Source organism: Leptinotarsa decemlineata, unplaced genomic scaffold (assembly GCF_025532065.1).
Source record: "Leptinotarsa decemlineata unplaced genomic scaffold, Ldec_3_MD MMD2_tig00078422_RagTag_RagTag, whole genome shotgun sequence".
Lineage (NCBI taxonomy): Eukaryota > Metazoa > Arthropoda > Insecta > Coleoptera > Chrysomelidae > Leptinotarsa > Leptinotarsa decemlineata.
In genome coordinates this window covers 22,939,657-22,962,805 of record NW_027412747.1, presented here as the reverse complement: position 1 = coordinate 22,962,805, position 23,149 = coordinate 22,939,657, and the positions used below count along the sequence as shown (strand labels likewise).

Genomic DNA, 23,149 nt, shown 5'->3' with positions numbered 1-23,149 from the left:
TGGTATTAGCTAGGGGAGTAATTGTTTTCTGATACGTGCCAGTCCATTAACCTACAGTGTAGGGAGTTGAGACTGGCCTGAACAAATTGTTTCAATTAGTACAAATCGATGTCTTAACTAGTTTTTCACAAAAAGTAGATTCAAAGGGTTTTGCACGAATGCTCCTCAATTATGGGACAAAAACAACTCTAAAATATTCTCGACTTTATTATATATGTATATATTTCAAACTCAATATTTCTTATCAAAGAAATAACTTGAATTCAATTACAATACTAACACAGCCATAATTGTCTATATATTTTTCAGCATTTCACAATCACTAAAATTTCACCAAGTTCGAACATGATTATACAACTTTCTTGTTGCTTTGCCTCTAGACAAATCCATATTACTTTGAAAATAAATGCAGAAAGGACGCTTACTTCGCTAACGGGAATATCCCAAGGAAATGTTTACAGTCAGGAATGAGAACGTTCGGTCAATTGAGTGTAAAAATATTGAGTAATAAACGATGAAAATTTTAAAATTGAGGCAGTTACTTATGAAATTGAAATTGTTTTTTTCACACGTTTTATTTTTCACAATTTCATTTTATTTAGACAAAAATTTGAACAGTTTTTTAGCATTGTTACTGGTTTTTTTGTCTATTAGATTTTTATCTCGTTTTGGAGATTTTGAAATTTTAGGAAATCAAAAGAGCTCAACTGATTTTCAGCAGATATATCAGACTGATAGAAATTTTAAATAGTAATACTAATAGTATTAGTAAAATGAAGAATAAACATAAATTAGAAATACAGACAACTTAAAATATAAATGAAAGTTACGTTTCAGTTTGCTTCAAATTATGATATTGAACTTGTTCTTGAAAAATTTACAAAAATATTATAGGACTATCGAGAAATATATGAATTGCTGGATGTTTCGTCACTGTCATTGAATTTTTGAAGTTCTAATCTTATTTATATAGGCCGTTTTATGTTTACCTTTATCAATATTAATATTTATTCAAATTGACAAATTCCACACCCCACAGGGTATTATATCCTTGTGAAAATGGAACCAGTAAACAACTTACTGGAAAAAAAAATTAAAAAACCAAAGGAAATTGAAAATTAATAATTATTAGCATGAGTAACAAATGCTATGAGATGCAATTATATGAAAATAATACTTGTTTTTACAACATTATCTTAGCATCAGAAAGCAGTATATTCATATACAGCAAAAAACGAGTTCACTGAAAACCATCAACTATGTAGTTCCACAAGGATCTGTTTTAGGTCCACTCCATTTCTGATCTATATCAATTTTATTACAGAACTGAATTCATGCAGTTCCATCAGTATTTTTGCTGATAATATAACCCCCAATAACTTTTTTAAAATACCAATATCATTGAAAAGTCAATTTAAGAAGACTCAGAACTAATATCTTTCTGGCTGGGATCTCATGAGTAACATTTGAATTTCGATGAGTCTTGCTCTGCAATTATATCCACAACAAATCTTTTTTCCTCAATTTCAATAATAATTTGATAGAATTCAAGAAAGGAATGAAATTTTTAGGCAACAGCTGATTTCTCTCATTTGAAACCTTTACAACGGTTACAGTATGTAATCATAAACTAGACGAATACGCTGAATCAGAGAGAAAGGATCAGCAGCCTGTATAAAGCTAGAAAAGTATTTGTTTTTATGGTGGAGTTGATTTATATGATTTATACAGTAAAATTTCTAACATTATAAAAAAATTGGATTAAACGAAATTCAAGACACAAAAGTAGAGAAACAATTCATCGCAGCGATTCCAAACTATGTGAAATTGTTTTTATTGATGGATAACAGTTATCACCAGCACTCATGGGCATTTTTTTCGCGTGTGCCATTAACTTGAAATAATTTTTTCAGCCCTCTTGCCAATATTTCCGAATATGTTCAAAAAATACACCATACGAATTTTAGTAACTTAAAACATTTTTGCCAAATTATTGAAGAACAAATTTGGGTAGTCAAGTCATGATTTTGAACAGAGTGAAACGTCTGACAATTATATTACTCATGATATGTCGCGAGTTTCATTTTCGTTTGAAAGAGGATATTTTTTCTGGCTCTGATTTTTTGCAATGACTATATAAACTGCAGTTGAAAAAAATGTCAATAGAGCTTCCATTGTTCCATTCCTTGCTAGCAAAGTTTAATATACGCGTTACTGTTGAAAATTTCTAGCATTTGAAAATACCTTTTCAAAAACTGTTACAAACTCTTTGAGCTGTCCTCAAATGTCACTGCCTGACTGTGACCATTTCTGGTGTATGGAGTGAAAAGTGGTTTGTATGAATTCAGAAAATTTCGTTTTCTGAATACTCCCAACAATTCACTCGTAGGAGCAGGCTTTGAATACATCATTACATATAAAAAAAAACAAATATCTTAGCTACGACTACAGTATATGATGCGTCGATAATGAACCCCAAATGAAGCGAAATAATCGTACAGTAAATATAACTATAACTAATCAATTTATACGTGATAGGATAACATAATTCTAGATCTACTAAACACAAATTTTATTTCAACTAGACAGATATGTTTCTGCTTGGGATGTTACAAAAATAGTGGCAACGTAAGACTAAAGAGAAATCGTGAATTGAGGCGACAGAACACACTAATAAATAAGGAAATAAAATCACAGATTTCAATAGCACCAAAAAAATTTGGGTTCACCATTCCAAAAACAGGCGAGTGGAAAATATATTGCTTGCCAATGTGGATTTTTTTGGGCACAGTGATTCCTGTTAGTGATTCAAAGAATTGCGAAAGTCTACGTATTTTTTTTTCAAAACCAATGTTTTAGTTTTCTTCTCACATCCGCTACTACATAACGGAAGGTAGAAATTGTACATTACAGCCCTGGCAGAATATCAAATGGGTAGAATTCTATCGATCGTGAGTAAAATGAGTACAGAAACGCGCGAAAATGGAATTCTGATCGTCAATCTCTCTTCAGAAACAGACACGAAGAGGTCCACAAATGCAGTCTTCGTCGTTTTATCAGCAGGTGACTGTGTAAGTGTGGGACAACTTGGGAATCCGATAATTATTAAAATTTCGCTGCTGCTTTATCAAAAGCACTACAATAATTTTTCATAGTTCAACTGAAGTCTTACAAGTCTTTTCTGATAGTTGAAAATTGGTTCTGAGGAGAGAAATTTCAGAAGTTGTGGAACGTGGCAGCAGGGCCGGACTAAGGAGGGGCACGGTCCCGGGCGCCAGAAATATCAAAATTAGTAACTGCTTCATTACCAAAAATATAAACGTTAGTGTCAAGTTCAATAACTCAATTACCAGGAGAATGTGGATTGCTTCTTTGTGCCATATAAATAAATGAATAATCATTCATTCATGGAACTTTTTGAAACTATTGTCATATGTGTTACGATCAAGAAAATAGTATTCAATTAAAATAACAGCGTAATTTTTTTTTCTTACAATTACGTAGCACTAGGCGTTTTGGTAGATTGGGCACCCTTGGGAGGGGGGCAGGTGAAACCCTGTCCCCCCAATAGTAATCCTAGATCCTGTCCTGCGTGGCAGGTTAACAATTAACCATGATTTTCTAAGATAGGGATGCCAGTATAGAAGAATAGTTTGATGTCTGGCCATAAAATGTATCAATAAATTATGTAAATTATATCATCTGAAACCGACTATAAATTTATATAAACCAAGAATTTTCTGTATGTTCAAACTGTTCATGAAAAGAAAATATCAATTTTTATACAGGAAGTGTTTACCGATCACAAAAAATCCAACATGAAATAAAAAACATTCTAGTCAATTTTTTTCCAACTTTCATCCGAATGTTATTTATTATTTGAAGACCACAGGGGAATATCGGGCTTAGTCACAAACAAATCATTTTTGAGTTATCCATGCCGTTTTGTAGCTAAACTGCGACTCTATCGTTTAGCTGTGAAGAACTGGCTAAAAACGAGCTAGGTTCCGAGATAGTAGCGTGGGAAAAAAGGTGGCGTAGTCCAACGGCACAGGGGAAGAATGGGCTGAGTCCGACCATGTGATATGTGTGCGCTTGCGCGTTGACTCCGCCATTGTTGTTTACAAGAGTCGTTCTGCGTTGTTCGTGAAATTTGAACGCATTTGTAAGCTGTTATTATTATTATTTCAACTTAATTAACTGATTGAGAATGGAGTGTGACATTGATAAAAGTGTTAGAAAAGCAACAAAGAAGAGACAGTCGTTTGGTAGACTCACAGACGTAGCCAAGCGTCTAAGGCTGCAATCTCATATTACTGGAGATGATTGCAAGTGCAAGAGGCTGAATTGTTTTACCAATATTACAGACGAAGACAGGAAAGCAACATTTAAGTATTTTAATGCCCTGGGAACGTATGATGAACATAGTTTGTACCTAACAGGGCTCATCACAGTTCTGCCTGTAGCTAGAAGGCGACCCCGTCAATCCGAGGCTGTAATAAAGGCTATAATCCAGCAGAATTCCGTTGAAATAAAAAATTGGTGTTCATTTTTAGGGCTCGCGTCATGCGTGACGGAAAATATGAAGACGTCCCAGTCTGTCGCAAGGCATTTATTTCATTGCACGGAATAACAAACAGGCGCATAGAGCACATCGTCATGTCACTGAAACTTGAGGGACAGGCTCCTACCGATGGTCGTGGAAAACACAAAAACAGACCACACAAGTTGAGTGAAGCAAAGGTGGCTGCTGTAAAGAATCACATCGCTTCCTTCAAAAGACGAAATGCTCACTACAGCCTTCAGAAAACTTGCTAAGATCTATCTTCCTGAGGAGCTAAACGTGAAGGAGATGCATCTCATGTACATGGAGAAAAATCCAGGTTTGGCTGTATCATATGAATCGTACAGGTCAATCTTTGTGAAAAACTTTAATATCTCATTCGGCTACCCACGCACAGATACGTGCAGTTTCTGTGACGAAACTAAGGCAAAAATTAGCGCATTAGAAGCAGATTTAACGAAAGGTCTAAAAGTGGAAAATGAGCTTAACACGCTGAAAGTTGATTCACAATCAACGAAAGTGTTTTCTACACGTATCCTGAAGGGAGGGAAAAAAAGGGGCTGATAACGTAGCATCCATGCTTCACGACTTTATACACAACTTCCTCAAGCCGTCGGTAAGAAAATTGCTTATTTTCTGTGACAGCTGCAGTGGACAAAACAAGAATTACACACTGTTCCGATTAATGCATTACATTGTGCACATGGAGAAACGGCTTGACTACATTGAGGTTACGTTTCCCATAAGAGGGCACTCTTATATGGAACCTGATAAGAACATGGGTCTGATTAACCAAAAATCTCCTTGTGAGCTACCAAAGGATTGGCGTGATGTATTTAGAAATGCCAGGACGAATCCCAAACCGTTCAAAGTTGTCAACTTTCGACAAGAAAAATTCCGGACTTGGACCAACTTTCTAGAGCCTAGATACAAAAAATGCCCCTTCAGTACCAGAGCTGTCAGGATCTTCCAGACTGAAAAGAAACATCCTCGCCTCGTGTTTTTAAAGCAAACATACTCCGGCCAGTTCAATGGTTCTGTCTTGCCATTGACTGGTGTGAAGGATGGACTAAAAGAAGGCGAATTTTTGCAGGATTCCTATAAAAGCAGCCAAGTATAAAGATCTTCAAAAGCTCAAAAGGTTTTGCATGAATCTGGCTGCGGATAAATTCTATACTTCTCTGAAGAAAAATTAAATAAAGAGAGTTTCTGACATTATTATTTTTTATTGATATTAGCTTTCTAGAAACGATGAAAAAACGGGCTAGGTCCCATCTGCCATAGGACATGGCCTGTTTTTCCCCTGCTTCATCCTACCTTTGAACATAAAAATGGTTATTGCGACTCGTAGATGGCATCTAGGGCCTTCGTATAGATACCAACGATTAAGAAAATCTGAGAAAAAACGGTATATCATTAATAGAGAATGGCCAGAAGGTTTTAAAAGTTTAAAATTTGATTTCTCACGAATTTCGTTTTTGTGACAAAGCCCGATATTTCCCTGTGGTCTTCATTTGGGATTATTAACACTGGTTATTCTTGACAATTATAGGTTTGTATTCTTCCAAAATCAAAGAAATATATTATAAACCAATGTAGTTTTTTCGGAATTATTTTTTATATTAAAAAAAAAAGCAGCTTGCATAGAAATAAAATACATTTTGCCAATGTATTTCAAAAAGAAAACATAAACCCCTTTCAATTTAGACAAAAATGATGGTTTTCAATTGAAAATAAACTCGCTATGGAACTATTTCTATCCCGTTTTCAAATTATTGCAGAAAGTACATGTTCCAAAGTTTTTTCAAGGATTTGAGAAAGGAAACAAAGGTTCCTTTCAAACTGATTTCCAAAGGAAGTATATTTTTATTTAGAATTCATATATTTTTTTGATTTTAAATTTGTAGGAGAAATTTAAAGTGAAAAATGCACTGATGACAAGTTGAATGTTTTTGAACACGTAACATTTCTTGAAATTTTATTCAATTTACAGTTAAAAAATCAGTATTCCGTATTAATTTAATAAAAAAAAAAATTAATAAGAGTCATTACTGCAGTTTTAAAACTATGGAACGCAACGTGTTATTTTTATAAATTACTAGGTCATTTTGAATTCATTTGCTCTCAATAATTTATGGCACAGCTTTAAAGAATTAAATGGAGAGCTTTTAAAAAAGATGAACAGTGTCTGTCAAAATCGTAAAAAACATGGCGAGACCATTTTTTTTTTATTGTAGCTCACAATTTACCACCAAAGGCTTTGTTCGTTTCCCAATAATTACAAGCAACAACATTTAGGAACAACAAACTATGCCTTTTTCTATTGTCGAAGCTATATAACTTGATGAATTGATTTTTCTGCACAAAACTCGCTTATGGATTCTAAATTACAAATATTCCTTTCCAAGATTTCAAATATATTCACGATTGAGAAATAATTAACCGCATTCTTTTGTGAGTCTCTGAATACTGAAGCCATGGACGGGCCAAACTCGGCCGCAAAAGTACATCCTAGTCTCTGGTTTGAAAATATGTTGGCATGTTAAAGAGCACAGAGGCAACAACATAATAGGGTGAAGTTCAAACTAGATAATATCTGAGACGTTCAGAATAAGCCCGAATTTGCTCAAGGCTGATAAAATCCGACGAAGGAAATACATTTGCATTGACCTCCCCTCGACTCTCGCTTGAACGTGTATTGGCATTTCTTACTATAGAGCAGCACGTATACAGAGTTGCAACACAGTAAAAAAACCGCTGGGGATACTAGCTGCATATAACCACAAAGTGCTGCAGCCCTGTAGTACAGAAAAGGTCTCACGAGCCATTACTTACCATATTACAACATATTGCAATACAAAGTGCTTCTAAACCTGGCTAAATTTTCCAATAATTTAGCCAGGTTAGGATGATTCAGGTTGGTTTTCCACACGACTGTGCTAAACTATAGTAAGTTTTGCCTGGTTGAACAGGGTTGGTCTTCGGTCATTCTTTGCTAAGTTTCAGCGCCGTATATGCGCCCCACTATAGCGAACAATATCAACACTAATGCGTTCCATTTGTAGGTGATTATGCAACTATATAGAAAGAAATATTCCCGTTGGAGAAGATTCAAAATAAATTAAAGTCTTGCTCATATAAAACGGCGATTCTTCCCTTAAATAACACAGGAGATTTAAACTACATTTTTTTTTCAGAAAAAAATGAGACTGAAGCTGTTGTAGAGCATCGAGTTTGTTACCAAAAATTTCCACTGGGCTAAAGCTGTACGATCCATCGTTTCCAAGTTACAGAAATCGAAATTTCAATAAACACCAGACAAAACTTACTACAGTTCAGCACAATCTCATGTTACAGAGTGTCGTTTTGAGTTCATCAATCTCTATAAGGCTCTATAATTAATTACAACAATCAAATATTAATATTTTTCATTTATTACCATGCAAATTTGAATTTACGCCAATATTTATGTGTTTTTCAGTTCTGATCGGTTTGATCTTCCAACTGAATTTTTTGGAATCAAAATGAGAGTTAAAACACCTGTTTAGATATTTTTGAAAGAGTACATGTCGTTAGATATTGCTGAACGTGGAGTTCAATGAATAGAATCTTAAAACCGGAGTAGGTCTTACGACGAAGGCAGATCAGTATTTATCTACGTTTAAGTTGTAGCAACACATAAAACTATATTCGGTTGCCAACAAACATTAACGGTACCATGAATTTAGTTTCTTCTAAACAATTTTTCAGTACCATAAAACGGAATCCTCTCAGTTTAATGGAATATCGATTTTTTAGATGAATAAGACTTCAAATTCGCCAAGATTTTTTTCCAAATTGTAATATTTTCTCCTCTTTAGCATCAAATGTTCTGGTAGAAAAAATAAAATCGCCTAAAAATGAAACACTCTAGCATTGGCAAGGTATACTATAATGTAGAGCATATACAACATTGGAACGGAGTAAAGGGAGACCGAAGATCAACTTTGTTCAACCAGACAAAACCTACTACAGATCAGCACAGTTCCTAACCTCAGAAACAACTGAATGGCATCGTACACAGTAATTTCGTTGTCTTTCGGTACATGCAAGAATATCTTTGACTGTATTCAAGGTTATGTTTCCTTCGACCGGTACGCTTCAAATAATATAAGCCCAATAGGATATTTTCTATTTCAATAAACCCATTCATTCATATAGAGCCAGTATCTCCAACCATCCTCTACTGCGTTTCGATGCCGAATGCGTCCTGCACTATAGTAAGCAACGCCGACACGCCACCCAAACATCAGCAGTCATCAACGAGAGCATCCTTAACCTAGGCGTCCGTACCTACGGACAACAGTGGACAAACAAAACGAAGAATAACAGTCAGAAGCTATAAACCTTGAGGCGGTCACTGCTGCACGTTGGAGGCGTCGGGGTGCCCCTGAGTATTGCTGATGGGGTTGTGACTAGGGTTCGCGACGGGCGTGCTCGTCTGCGAGGGCACTGCGGAAGCGCTTGCGCTCGCGTTGGGGCCCATATTCGGGTTTTGGTTAGCCGCAGGCGCGGGTGCGCTGCTTTGGGCAGCCGCCGGAGGGGGGGCGGTCTGCGTTTTGGGGATCTGCGAGCGCAGGAAATTGTTTTCCGTTTCCAGTTGCTGGATCTTCTCCATGAGCTCCGCTATTTTCTCCTTGAGCACTTCTACTTCCTCGCGCACCTGTGAAAATAGATGAAATTTTAATTGTGTGGGCATTGCCACAGAGTAGTACAGTCTCGGACCCTTACTCTTCCTTCTGTATATAAATGACCTTGTTTTAGAGATTTCTGAGTGCAAACTTAGTTTTTTTTTTTTTTTTTTCCTGATTGATTCGGCCGTTACTTGATGAAGATCCCTAGTCATTTCAAAAACTAAACCTGTCTCCACAAAAAAGTTTGTGGAGATCAAATCGTCAGGTGTAGTTTTTGAAATCAAAATTAGTTTGTTTGCAGATTACACCTTGATATACTACTGTTCTTTTAACTTTAATGAGCTGAGATATGCTAAATAGTGAGTTCTGCAGAGTTAGTCGATGGTGTAATCTCAACACTCGCAAAATGAATAGTGAAAAGACAAAAAATGTCTCTTACTGGGTAATAAAACGGGTTATGACGAAATCAAAAATAGAGGAATTAGTATAAAGATTACTAATGAGGATATCTAAAGTGTAAGTGGTGAAGTAATGGGTGTTTTTTATAGAGGTATAGAACTTTAAGTTGGCATTACTTTTCAAGATGGCGACCGATTTAACAGCTGTCAAGTGATTTATTCTTAGTTTGGTTTGGCAATTCATCATGAATAGACTCACGCCTGAACAACGCTTGCAAATAGTGCAATTTTATTTCGAAAATAATGGTTCTGTGCGGAAAACGTATCGCGCACTACGTCCATTTTATCGTCGACAAAATCGTCCATCAGAGCAGTTAATTCGATTAACCATGGAACGTTTTCGCACCACGTTTACTCTTATTGATAACTCGCATCCCCAGAGATGCCGTACGGTGCGTACAGAAGAAGCTCTTGCTGCTGTACAGCGTAGCATTGAGGAAGAACCGGAGGACTCCATCCGCCATCGAGCACAGGAATTGGATCTGTGTCCATCCACTTTATGGAAGATTTTGCGGAAGGATCTTGGTTTGCGTGCTTACAAAATCCAACTCGTGCCAGAATTGAAGCCAAACGATCATCAAGTAAGGCGTAGATTCGTCGAATGGGCCCAAAACGAGATTACCGTTGTTCCCAATTTTCATAAGCAAATTTTGTTTAGCGATGAAGCGCACTTCTGGTTGAATGGCTACGTCAACAAACAAAACTGTCGCATTTGGAGTAAAGGTAATCCTCAAGTGTATGTCAAAACACCGTTACATCCACAAAAACCGACTGTTTGGTGCGCTTTATGGGCTGGTGGAATCATTGGTCCGTATTTTTTCAAAAACGATGGTGGCCAGAACGGTACAGTCAATGGTGATCGGTATAGAGCCATGATTACCAACTTTTCATTCCTGAATTGAATAACCATGATGTCCAGGAGATGTGGTTTCAACAAGACGGTGCAACATGCCACACAGCTCGTGCCACAATAGATTTGTTGAAAGACACGTTTGGTGACCGCCTAATTTCACGTTTTGGACCTGTGAATTGGCCTCCAAGATCTTGTGATTTAACACCGCTAGACTACTTTCTGTGGGGCTATGTAAAGTCATTGGTCTATGCGGATAAGCCACAAACGCTTGACCATTTGGAAGACAACATTCGCCGTGTTATTGCCGATATACGGCCACAAATGTTGGAAAAAGTCGTCGAAAATTGGACGTCCAGATTGGACTACATCCGCGCCAGCCGTGGCGGTCATATGCCAGAAATCATATTTAAAATGTAATGCCACAAGATTATCTTTCGGATAAATAAAATTCATGTCAATCGAATAATCCATCGTTGTTTTATTGCAACTTAAAGTTCTATACCTCTATAAAAAACACGCTTTATTTGGGAGTATTGATTGACCAAGGACTAACATTCAAAGAACATGTATTGAAAGTTTTTTTTTTGTAACATTTTAAATAGTAATTGAGATAGCATCACTATCCAAAAAAAAGTTATCCAAAGCAGCACCAACTTGCTAGTCTTGAAAGATTAGCTAAAAACAATATAATAATACTTTATGCAGTACATCAAAATAATATTATCAAGATTCACTTGAGAATACACTGTATTAGCAGAAAGTTGCATAGATTTTATGGCTGAAACTATTTCTTTATATCTAAAGTTGGCAAATAACGAATCAGCAGCTTCTAAAAACGCCTGTTTCATCATTTCCCCGTCTTCATAAGGTTTCTTTTTTTGTGCAATTATCTGGGACACACGGTACGATGCTTCAGTTGCAGCCTTATTTCTGTCGACTGTTCTTAAAAATATTGATTGTTGTCCAATTAACTGCTTTTTCAACTGTTTCAGTTTCTCCTTTCTGGCGCGGCAGAATGTAGTGGGAATGATTTTTCGAAATTAGAATGTACAGTTTTATGATGTCTCTCAATATTTCCTTTTTTAGCAACGGAGACCGAAGTATTACTTAACAAACACACATTTTTATCTTTAACTTCTGGTAAAAAGTAGTGTTCTTCCCATTCCGAATGAAAGTGGTATGTCTTCACCTTCTTACAACTGCTTGCCATAATATTATTTTTGTTGTTCTCTACTAACCCAACCGCTGGACGTTGGTTACGCGTTCAGTTTTAAACTAAGCGCAATGTCGCCGCGCCGTGCGTATTTATCCCGTTCAAAGCAATCCAGATCGTTCTCGAACACTAACGCGCTGGTCCGGCTGGTCGGTTCTAGCCGATTCTAGCTTGATGGCGTCAGCGGCAGATCGCTCACCGCAACGTTGCCGCTGTTTATGTTCAATATTATGACAATTAGATTTTTTTGTGGAATTTTCGGAAGCTTCTCTGATTTTTGCAGTTTGTATTTTTTAAATCAAAATCGTTGTGAGAGCTACCGGTAGCTCGCGATCGATAGGTTGGCGACCACTGATTTAGATCATGGTATCAGAGATTGTAATTCGATAAGTTAATTCAAGGGAAGGTTGAAAATGCACATAATTTATTTTATTATTATTTCTTGAGTTCAATAACTTCATTGCTATTCCAAGGTGTTTAAAGTGTTGTGTTTGTTGCTTTGTATCTGTATCAATACTTTCGTCTTACCTTTGTTGTCCACACGTATATATTTGTTATTCATTGTTTGAATATTTTTACATTAGCCTAATGATAGTTAGGATTAAACATATTGTATATTAGCTTATGCTAAATGAAGGAATTAATTTAAAAAAAACGGAGAACTGTTACGACAAGAGTAAAACTATACTTAACTTTCAAAGTCGTCCAAACTCTTGTAGTCATGTTGTAGGGACTGTATACCGTTATGCTATTTAACAAAAATGGTAAAGAAATCCCTCAAAGACGACTTACCTTGAGTGGATTGCGGCTGTCTCATCAGAGTCCTGAGGTTGGTACTAGTTCTTGAAATCGAAGCTAATCAGTGTATCGAGAAGCACGATATTATGCGGTGTGATAACACATCAAAATAGCGAATAATTGAACTGGGCAGTCAAGAATGGCAGACAATCCACCACACACCGAGAAGGATGCAACAATGTTCGTCCTTTTTCATCGCTCCAACACACCACAGAGGGCGCAATCATATTGAAGTCGTTTTCAGGGTACAGGGTGAGGCAAAATTAAGTAAATAAAGATAAATACGTTAGCCGTTCCGTAACACATGTACCGACCCTAACAAGTTCAAGCATTTCACATTATCTAGGCCATGTTGAGCAAAACTAGGCTTTTCTGGTCTCCTGAACTGAATACGTAAAATATGTTCCTTGAAACGCATTACTATAGTCTGCTCGGTTTACCCAACGTACCTTCTGTCGCAAAGTTAGTGCCAAGTTAGTCAGAGTGAATACTTACCGTATACATCAGATGACTCTTTACCAGATCCATCGCTTGTTCGATCTTGTTGTCGATAGCATTAACGACGGGATTCGTCTTCGCCGGATCGTCCGTACTCTCGCTAGCAGCGTCCATTCCGCTGGTCGTCTCGTTGATTTCCGCATGGTTTTCGCCTCCGTCGAGGACTGTCAGACTGTTGACGCTCATCGCGAACTGAGGATTGGTGTAAACGTTGTTTGCCAAATTCTGATCGAAGTTCTGGGGCTGGACTACCTGCGACGACTGGTTGACGAGTTGAGCTTGGCCGGGGCCTAAACTCGAAGCCGTTTGGTTCGTTGTCTGAGACGGTGCCTGGACATTTTGTTGGAACACGACCTGGTGGTATTGCTGGGTCTGGACGACAGGAACAGTCGCGTTCTGGAAGTTTCAATAAAAATCAATAGATAAAAAGATAGATAAATAGGTAATATAAAAATAACAAGCCACTGTGTGGAAAATGAAGAGCTTGAAGCCTCGTAATGGGTGATTTTTCAAATTGAAATACTATGACCAAACATAAACTGACAGATATTTTTCATTTTTATTCATTTTCATAGATAATTTACAAAGTGAAGAAAAATTGGAAGAAATAATGAAAAGACAGAACGATGCAAATGCAAATTAAGACTATTTCTAGAATAAATTCGTGAAATATTTCAAAGGCAAAGATTGTTACACTGTATTTGCAGAAGTTGGAGGTAAAGTATTAAATAAAAACATCCATTACAATAGTAAAATATAAGATTTGTTCAGAAAATGAGGTAAAATTTAATTTTTCTCAAAAAAAAATCTATTCATGCATCAATTTCTATTTTTTTTAGACTGTCAATCTTCTCTATTTCGAGTGCCTCCCTTTTCATTTTGGTTTTCTGGTTCTGTATACAAGTGATCTGTTTGCAGTTTTTGACGTCCATGTTACGACCTATATCAAGGGGGTCTTTTTATAGGACAGAGGTTGTTTTTTTGTTGAGAAGTGCATGTTTGTGTTGCTCCAATCTGACTGATATTCGCCTATTTGTTTGGCCGACGTATTCTCCGCTGCAATATCCACATGCGATTTTATTGGTGTCTTGGTTTTTAAGTCTTCGTTTCATAATTTTCCCTATTTCATCTGTAACCCTTCTAATATAGGACAGAATGGCTTTTGTTGACAAAAAGGATTTGAAGCTTTAATAACTTCTACTCATTATACCTGAGCTATCATCTTCATGGCTCTACTCAAACTGAACGTTTTATCTTCTTATTTGTTCTTTCATACGGTTAAAACGCCTTAGTACAGTTTTTGTTCTCACGTGTCTTCCAGATCTCTCTTTAAATTTGCTGTGTTTTGATTTGTATTTGTTCCTCGATAAGTGAATTATGACTTTTGAATTTATAGATGTTTAGGTTTTCCCAGACGTCCATACGGTTTCCTTTATTGACTTGTTTTATGAGTTTGATGTTTTCTCGTGGGGAAAAGTTATGTTCGTTTTGTATGGCGTGTGTTGCGAGGTTGGATTTATATGTTATTGGTTTTATGTATGCTTTTTTGTGCTCGTCGTACCTTTGGATCCGTTTTTTCTTGGTTTGGCCGATATAGAATTTGTTGCAGTCTAAGCATCGTATGCTGTACACTCCGTTTAGGTATATATATGTTTATGTAAGTTTCTTTTTTTGATTAGTTTCAGTTACTATAAACTGTATTTTCTCAACATGTGTATATATCTGTATATGTATATATAAATGTATATATGTATATATATATATATATATATATATATATATATATATATATATATATATATATATATATGATGAGCTGTTTTCTCGGGTTTCGCTCCGTGTTCTGTGTATTTTCTCCCCATAAGGATTATTTTCACAACGTTTCGGCAAAGTCTCATTTGCCATCTTCTGGTGATGTCTGGCACAGACATCACCAGAAAATACACAGAACACGGAGCGAAACCCGAGAAAACAGCTCATCATACTTTATCCGTGAGAATCTTCGAGTTAACATATATATATATATATATATATATATATATATATATATATATATATATATATATATATATATATACAGGGTTATTCAAATTCGTTTCTGTACATGGGGATCTCGTAAACGATAAGAGATAGAGTATCAGTTAAATTGTGGCAAAGTTGCGTATTTTAGAGACCTATTCAATGATGTAAAAAAATCAATAATAGCTCTTTTGGTTCTGGAGATATACAGGAAAAACAAAAAATCCCAAATTATTTTTTTGCCTATATCTCTTTTATTCGTAGACATATTGAAAATCTATCCAAATTTTGCTATTGGCACTTGATGTGGGCTATCAGAATATGCCCATGAATCTTTTATACAGGGTGTCATCTGACTTGGGCCACCCCCTCTTTGAAATTTAAAATACGGACCTGTATTTTTTGTTGTAGTTTTTGGATCGTAGACGTTCACTTCATAATGAGAAATTGAATTTTATTTTATATTTGGAAATGTTTCGGTAATATTTGATTATATTGATTGAATTATTATTTCCTTTCAAATTACGGTCCTGGAAATTGTTTTGACTCAGTTGAATAAAAACATTATAGCAACTTTTACATCTCCCTATGTACCATAGAGTTTTTAGAGAGTTTTTTTTTTTATTTTTTAGGTACCTATTCATATTTTTTCATATTTCCATTGCTCTGAGCGTTTTCTAGAATGAACTTGGAATAAGAAAACCTTTTATGATTATCTGAAACATATCTACAACGAAAATATATTATATGTGTTTTGATGAGCAGAAAAAGAAATGATAGCAATAATAACATCCAAAACCAACACTATAATTGTAATGAAAATTGAAATGAAGTAATTTATGTACACAAAAAAATTAATGGCGTAATAAATGTTCGAATTGAAGTCCTTCCATTTCGAGACAAATACTGGGCCAATATAATGGCCTGCAAGATCATCAGATCTTACTATTTTGGAATATTTTTTATGGGGGACATTGTAAAATATGATTTACCTACGCTGGCAGAGAGATAGAAAATGTGGAAGACTCGAGATTGAGGATTTTGAATGATTTCACAACAATGCAGCAAATAAGTGTATTAAGGGCAATAAATAATATGAAAAACCGAGTTCAAAAATGTCTCAAAATGAAAGGACTCCAATTCCAACATTTAGTGCGCCATTAATTTTTTTGTGTGTATAAATTACTTAATTTCAATTTTCATTACAATTATAGTATTCGTTTTGGATGTTATTATTTCTATTATTTCTTTTTCTGCTTATTAAAACACATATAATGTATTTTTGATGTAGATATGTTTCAGATCATCATAAAAGGTTTCCCTATTCGAAGTTCATTGTAGAAAATGCTCAGAGCAATAAAAAAAATATGAATAGCTACTTAATAATGAAAAAAAAACTTTCGAAAGACTCTACGGTACATAGGAAGACGTGAAAGTTGCTATTGTGTTTTTATTCAACTCAGTCAACCAATTTCCGGGTCCGTAATTCAAAAGGGAATAATTCACACAATTATAATCAAATATTACCCAAACATCTCCAAATATAAAATTTGATTCAAGTTCTCAGTATGGAGTGAACGTCGACGATACAAAAATACAACAAAAAATACAGGTCCGTATTTGAAAATTCAAAGATGGGGTGGCCCAAGTCAGATGACACCCTGTATAAAAAAATTCATGGACATAATCTGAAAGCCTATATCAAGTGCCAATAGCAAAATTTGGACAGATTTTCACTATGTCTGCGAATAAAGAAGATATAGGCAAAAAAATAATTTGAGATTTTTTGGTTTTTCCTGTATATCTCCAGAACCAAAAGAGCTATTATTGATTTTTTTACATCATTGAATAGGTCTCTAAAATACACAACTCTGCCACGATTTTACCGACACTCTATTTTTTATCGTGTACGAGATCCCCATGTACAGAAACGAATTTGAATAGCCCTGTATATATACAGTGTGACCCATTTTTAATGGAAACACCCCCCTAAAATTTGAAGTTGTAAATCGATTTTAATAATTTTTTTTTAATGTCAAGTACTGAAAGGTCTACCTTGGGATAACATTTGAAATGTTTATTAAAGTTTCAGGACATACTAAAGTATTTTTTCTCAGTCGAAAATAGGAATTTTTTATTAGCGATTTTTTTATTGAAAAAATAACTACGCCACTGGATTCAGAGGGCCTCTAAATAGGTGTGAAAAAAATTTCATGAAAAAATATTCATTATTAACAAAGTTATGGGGGTGTTTCCATTAAAAATGTATCACACTGTATATACATTTATATATACATATACAATATACACATGTTGGGAAAATACAGTTTATAGTAACTGAAACTAATCAAAAAAAGAAACGTACATAAACATATATATACCTAAACGGAGTGTATGTATGTATGTATGTATATATGTATGTATATATGTATGTATATATATATATATATATATATATATATATATATATATATATATATATATATATATATATATGACGTGTGTATGTATGTATGTATATGTATATCACATTGTACTCAGTTATAGTCCTTGGGTTAAATTTGGGTTGAATTTTATAGGTTCATTTTCAATACTGATCTTAATCATAAGTATTAATGTACACCTTTGTAAAAACATGTTTGTATAGTTAGATAAATAAAAAAATAAAAAACACAAACTGTGATAGTTTCTCGGAAAAATGAAGATTATTATTGAATTATAAACAAATAAATTATAGTGGCACGAAACAAAATTAGATTCGATATCATACCTTCAGGTAATCCGTTCCGGGTACATGATTCTGATTCTGCATGTTCTGCTGATTCACCTGAGTCTGGCTCGCGATAGGCTGCGGATTGTTGGAGTTCAGAATGACGCTCTTCACGTTTTGCGTGGGCAGAGAAGCAGCGAGTTGTTCGTTCTGCGGATTGTAGTTGTGTCCGTTGACCATAGGCTGAGCGGAATTCGACTGCGCCTGCGTCGGATAAGACTGCGCCTGTTGGAAGTTCTGGGACACCTGAACAGACGAGGTGGGGACAAAAGCGCTGTTTTGGTTTTGTATCAAGTTGGCGGGAACGTACTGGACGTTTTGGAAGCCCTGCGGTATCGTGAAGGCTGCCGCGTTTTGTACCACGCCGGTTGAGAAGTACGGCTGATTGCCTATGAACTGAGTGGGGATATTATTCTGCACCTGAGGTAGCGTCTGGCTCTGTATATTAGCGACCTGGAAACAAATCATATATACATTTTATCAGCATTCAGTAGGGCATCTGACTGTATCGATGATGATGAATGTAATATTTTTCAATATAATTATTTATTATTTTTACAAAACCATAAACAATTGTTTCTTTAAAGTCCTGAACCCTTTGATGCAAGTATATCTGTTTATGTGCTTTATGTTATTATGAAAAGCACGATGTCTCATTTAAATGAATAATCTAAGGGGAGTCTCACACTGATTTTAAATTTTCAACTAGCCATTACAGTTTATAGTCTAGATAGGGGTAATACCTTTCTAGCCTGCAGTTGGGCAAACTCAAAAAAATATTTATTTGTTTATGTATATACACGGGCAAGTGTTGATCCTAGCTCAATGTTATGGTTTTCTAAATTGTTATCAAAGGAATTTCATTCCAAAAGCAAGAAACATATTTTTAGATTTAATCTTCAGAAATATAGACAACTTAGAAATAGTAACACCAATAGACCTTCTTTTTTCAAATAACACGCACCATGTGAGTTATACTTTTAATATATTTAATTATGAAACGACTCATAACTTAGAATAACTATTATGACTTTAGAAATGCAGATTATCACGGTCTCAATAACTATTTGAATGCCATAAATTGGAATGATAGCCTAAATTTGGCCGATATAAATGAGGCAACCACTGAATTCCATCACATTTTGAATATGGCAATAGCCTTGTTTGTACCTGTGAAAAGATTCAAAACGTCCACTTTTCCCAAATGTTTTAATGCAGATTTAAGATACCTGGCGAAGCAGAAAAAATTAGCCCACAAAAATTTTATGCTTAGCAGCAGAACTTCCCTCAATTGTTTTTAATTACACAATTACACTATAGGCCAGACCCTAAATTTAAGTCTTCCCATACCTAACTCCACTTTAACTAAAAATTCTATATTGTATATTGGTGTATACTCATCTTTCTAACTACCTGAAATGCCTAGTAAACTATACTGTAAACTATATATATATATATATATATATATATATATATATATATATATATGCTTTATCGGTCAAATTTTCATTTTTTCCTACAAAACTCCAATTCCAAAATTAAAATTCTAGAATTATTGAAAAAAAGATTTTTTTTAATAGAAGTGTCAGCCCACATGCAAAATTTCAGCTGCATTGGATGATTCTAATATTTTTGTACCTAAACGATTGAAAGTCTCTCTTATCCAAAGAAACTACTATAACATCAATTAATTTTTGCAAATCAATAATAATTCTTCACACTTGCCGGGCAGCTATTATTAAAATGTTCTGCCCTTTCATATGTAAATGTTTTTGAAGTTGTATCGTATCATATTTATTATGTTTCACACCCTATGGACGTCTTACTTGTTACTGTGTACTATTTTGTGAAAGAAATTTTTACACTGTTCAACGAGAGAAGTAAATAAATATTATTATTATTACCAGTTATGCTACATAAGACTCTTTGTTTTGACTGCTCTGGTGTGGAGGAATTGAAATAAACTTTATATCAAGTTTTTGATTGGAAATTACCTCTCCCAACGGGATACCCTGTATAAGCAGATACGTACACGCCCACCGTGTATGTATGTGCTTATACTCATACTAATTACCTCTCTTACTCACTCATACTCCCACTTACTCACTCAAACACTCACTTACTCATACATAATCATTTTCAATCACTCACACTCACCCAATCACTCTAATACAGCCAATCACTCACTCTCATTTACTCATACAGTCACTTTCACTTAATCACTCATACAATCTCACTTTCACTTACTCTCATACACCCAATCACTCACACTTCCTCACTTACGCTTTCACTCATACACCCAATCTCATCACACATACACACACACTCACTTTCACACAACCAATTACTCACTCATACTCTTTTACTCACACTGAGTTATTAATGACTCTATCATTAATTCATACACACTCACTCTCATACACCTAATCACTCATTCTCACTTCACACTCACTCTCATACTCCCAATCACTCATTCTTACTCACTCACACTTAATCTTACCCACCCACTCTCATACACCCAATCACTTATACTTTTTCACTCACACCCACAAAATCTCACTTTCACACTCCCAATCACTCACTCATACTGTCTTTCTCATCCACTCACTTGCACTCACACATTCTCTCACTCACTCACACACCCATGCAAAGCTAGACGTTTCTATCATCTCCTGCTTATTCCACCCACACCAGAACGAAACACTGTATCCCACTGTATAACCGAATGTTTTTATCAAATTCTGATAATACTAACTTGCTTAGCAAAATGCACATTTGGAAACAGTGTTTCTGTTCTGACGTGGAGGAATCGAAATCTACGTTATATTATTTTCTTGAGTGGAAATTACCTCCTCTAGAAGCCCCTTGAGGGTGACCTTGACTGACGGGACACCTCTTATATAAGTATATACACATACGCACATGCTCACTCACTCACACTTACTCATACTCTCTCATTCAAAACTGAAACCTGAATGCTTTTTTATGTTGATAAATTTGATTTGTTTTGATCATCATCCCTCTGATGATAATTACTTGGTTACCAAAAGCACATCAGGAGACTAATTAATTTTGTTCTGGTTTGGAAAAAGTGTTTTCTCCTTTGATTCCAAATTCAAAATTTTTAATCATTCTAGTCACAATATACCAATGGTTCAAACGTTTTGTTCAAGGCGTTAAAACTTTTACGTTTGATTATAAAAAAAAAACAACAAATGAAAATATGTTTTCGTACTTTTTCCCTTAGTTTAAATACTCCAGTAAGAGGAGTTTTCCGACCGACACCTATAATGATTTTCCTATATCAAACAGAGATTTCACTTCATTTCACCTGCGGATAAAAGTACTGGCCAGAAGGAACCATCTGAGGTGCGACGTTAGCAAAAAACTGAGTGCCGTTGGTGAACCCGCCCTGGAGAAGCATCTGCTGGATCTGCTGTTGTGGCAGGCTCTGCGTTTGCATGTATTGGCCCGCAGTTAATTGAATGCTGCCCACTGATTGAGGAACTCTGGTGGCCCCCGCCGGGGGAGCCTCGTCGACGTAATCCATACATTTCCACCGGCCACGTTTGAAAGGTTCAAGGCTGGCGATCTTCACTACTTTGAAGCGGTCATTTCTGCTGGGGGTCGAGTGGAGTTCTTTGTCTTCGGTCGCTTTGGCCGTAGTGTCAGTCAACGTTTCAGTGGGGACCGTTACCATTTCGGAAGGAAGGTCTCCTGTTGTGGTAGCATTCGGTATAATGGCTACCCCGTACTGGGGGCTGGTGGCGATTACGTTGGTTGCGTTGGTAGTCACAGATGGGTCGTCGGACCCTTGCTGGGTCTCTTCGAGGCCAGGAGCTGGTTGAAGATTCGTTTCCACGTTTGCAGGTAACTCTGAGGGTTCTTGGGCATTTCCTTGCACTTGGTACTGACCTGGAAGAGGTTATAACGAATTCGACAAGCGACCTATATGAACATGAAATCAAAATAGAATATACCTGCAGATGCATTAAAATCAACATCGATGACAAAATAAGAATCAGGATGATGGAATGTAGAGAAACTCGGAACTTTGCACTTACTCACCCATACACATAAAGTTTTGATCTCTCATCAACCTGACTACCTACTCAAGAAGCGCAGAACATTCTCAATAGTTGATAGTTTCACCACACAGAACAGTTTAGTTTTAGTCATCCCCAAACACAAATTTACCATCTCCACAATCTTGTTAAATGGATGTAAACTTTGTAAGAAATCCACTGAAAAGTTTTAGGCAGACAATAGCTTTAGCTGTTGCCTAGCTAAAACTGTATTCACAGTACGAACATGATACTATTCATGATAATAATTACAGAATTTTCACAATGAAGTTTATGTATATTCCTTTTTTTCAGACCAAGAAGTGTTTCATCTAGTTGCTTTGATGCATCTACTGTATTCTTGATAACATAAAAAGCACTTTGAATTTTTACTCACCTACAGGGTTGACATAATCAGGGGCGAGTTCTTCTTGACCATTGCCATTTGTTTTTGAAACATATCTAAGTATTTTTTCGGACCTTCGTGGATCTGCGTTCATTATAACCTGGTGAATATGATAGTGTACGACTTACAGTAGTAAATACTGTGAGTGCACGATATTCTGAATAATAATTAGAACTAAAAATATAAAATACAATATATGTAAGATGTCGTAAAATGGGATAGTGTGGTAATTTCCGTGATAATCAACTTACTAAACCATTAATGGCCTGCACACAGGATTAAGCACGCACTTTCCTAAATTATCTATTTAGTATAATATTATAATAACAACAACTAAAACTCCTATTCAATAACAGAAACAGTATTCTGTCTAATCTTCTCCATGTCAGTTGTCAAATTCATGTCAATGGGTACATTTCTTTTAATTTTCATTTTCATGACACAGAACACGTTTGTATGTTTTTCATTCATTGATATAGTCTTCAGATATCTCAAACAGTGAGAGGAATCTCTTTGATTTTTTTGCTCTGAAATGTTTTCAAATATGATGACACACAATTCGAATATGATTTGACCTTGAATTCGACCTACTTCTTCGAAACCCTCATATTTATTTTGTGAACATTCAGAAAAAACCCAACTTGTATTTGGGTTTTTATCAATTATCAATGATAATCCAATGGACTTCTGCAACCAACAATGATGGAAAACAATACTTGAATTTCTACAGTTGAAACGCTCTATCTTTGAAAATTTGGAACTATGGAAAATTTGTCCACCAGACATCGCCAGGAGTACGTTTTTCGACGTTTTCATTAGTAATTCCAAGCAGT

At 35.6% G+C, this 23,149-nt stretch overlaps 1 protein-coding gene across 2 annotated transcripts; it reads right to left on the bottom strand.

Annotated features, from left to right (window-relative positions):
* Positions 1-191: 191 nt before the first annotated feature.
* Positions 192-22,719, bottom strand: LOC111506025 (TSC22 domain family member bunched). 2 transcript variants are annotated; one of them, XM_074186288.1, is made up of 6 exons: positions 22,568-22,719; positions 22,308-22,416; positions 21,178-21,761; positions 17,847-18,299; positions 13,055-13,453; positions 192-9,266 (listed from the first exon to the last, which is right to left on the bottom strand). In XM_074186288.1, exons 2-6 carry the CDS (start codon positions 22,408-22,410, stop codon positions 8,961-8,963), a joined length of 1,845 nt encoding a protein of 614 aa, XP_074042389.1. In that variant the 5' UTR covers positions 22,411-22,416; positions 22,568-22,719; the 3' UTR covers positions 192-8,960. The 2 variants fall into 2 exon arrangements, with proteins under 2 accessions (XP_074042389.1, XP_074042388.1); XM_074186287.1 differs by having other exon boundaries at positions 22,308-22,490; positions 22,568-22,715.
* Between the last annotated feature and the right edge of the window lie 430 nt (positions 22,720-23,149).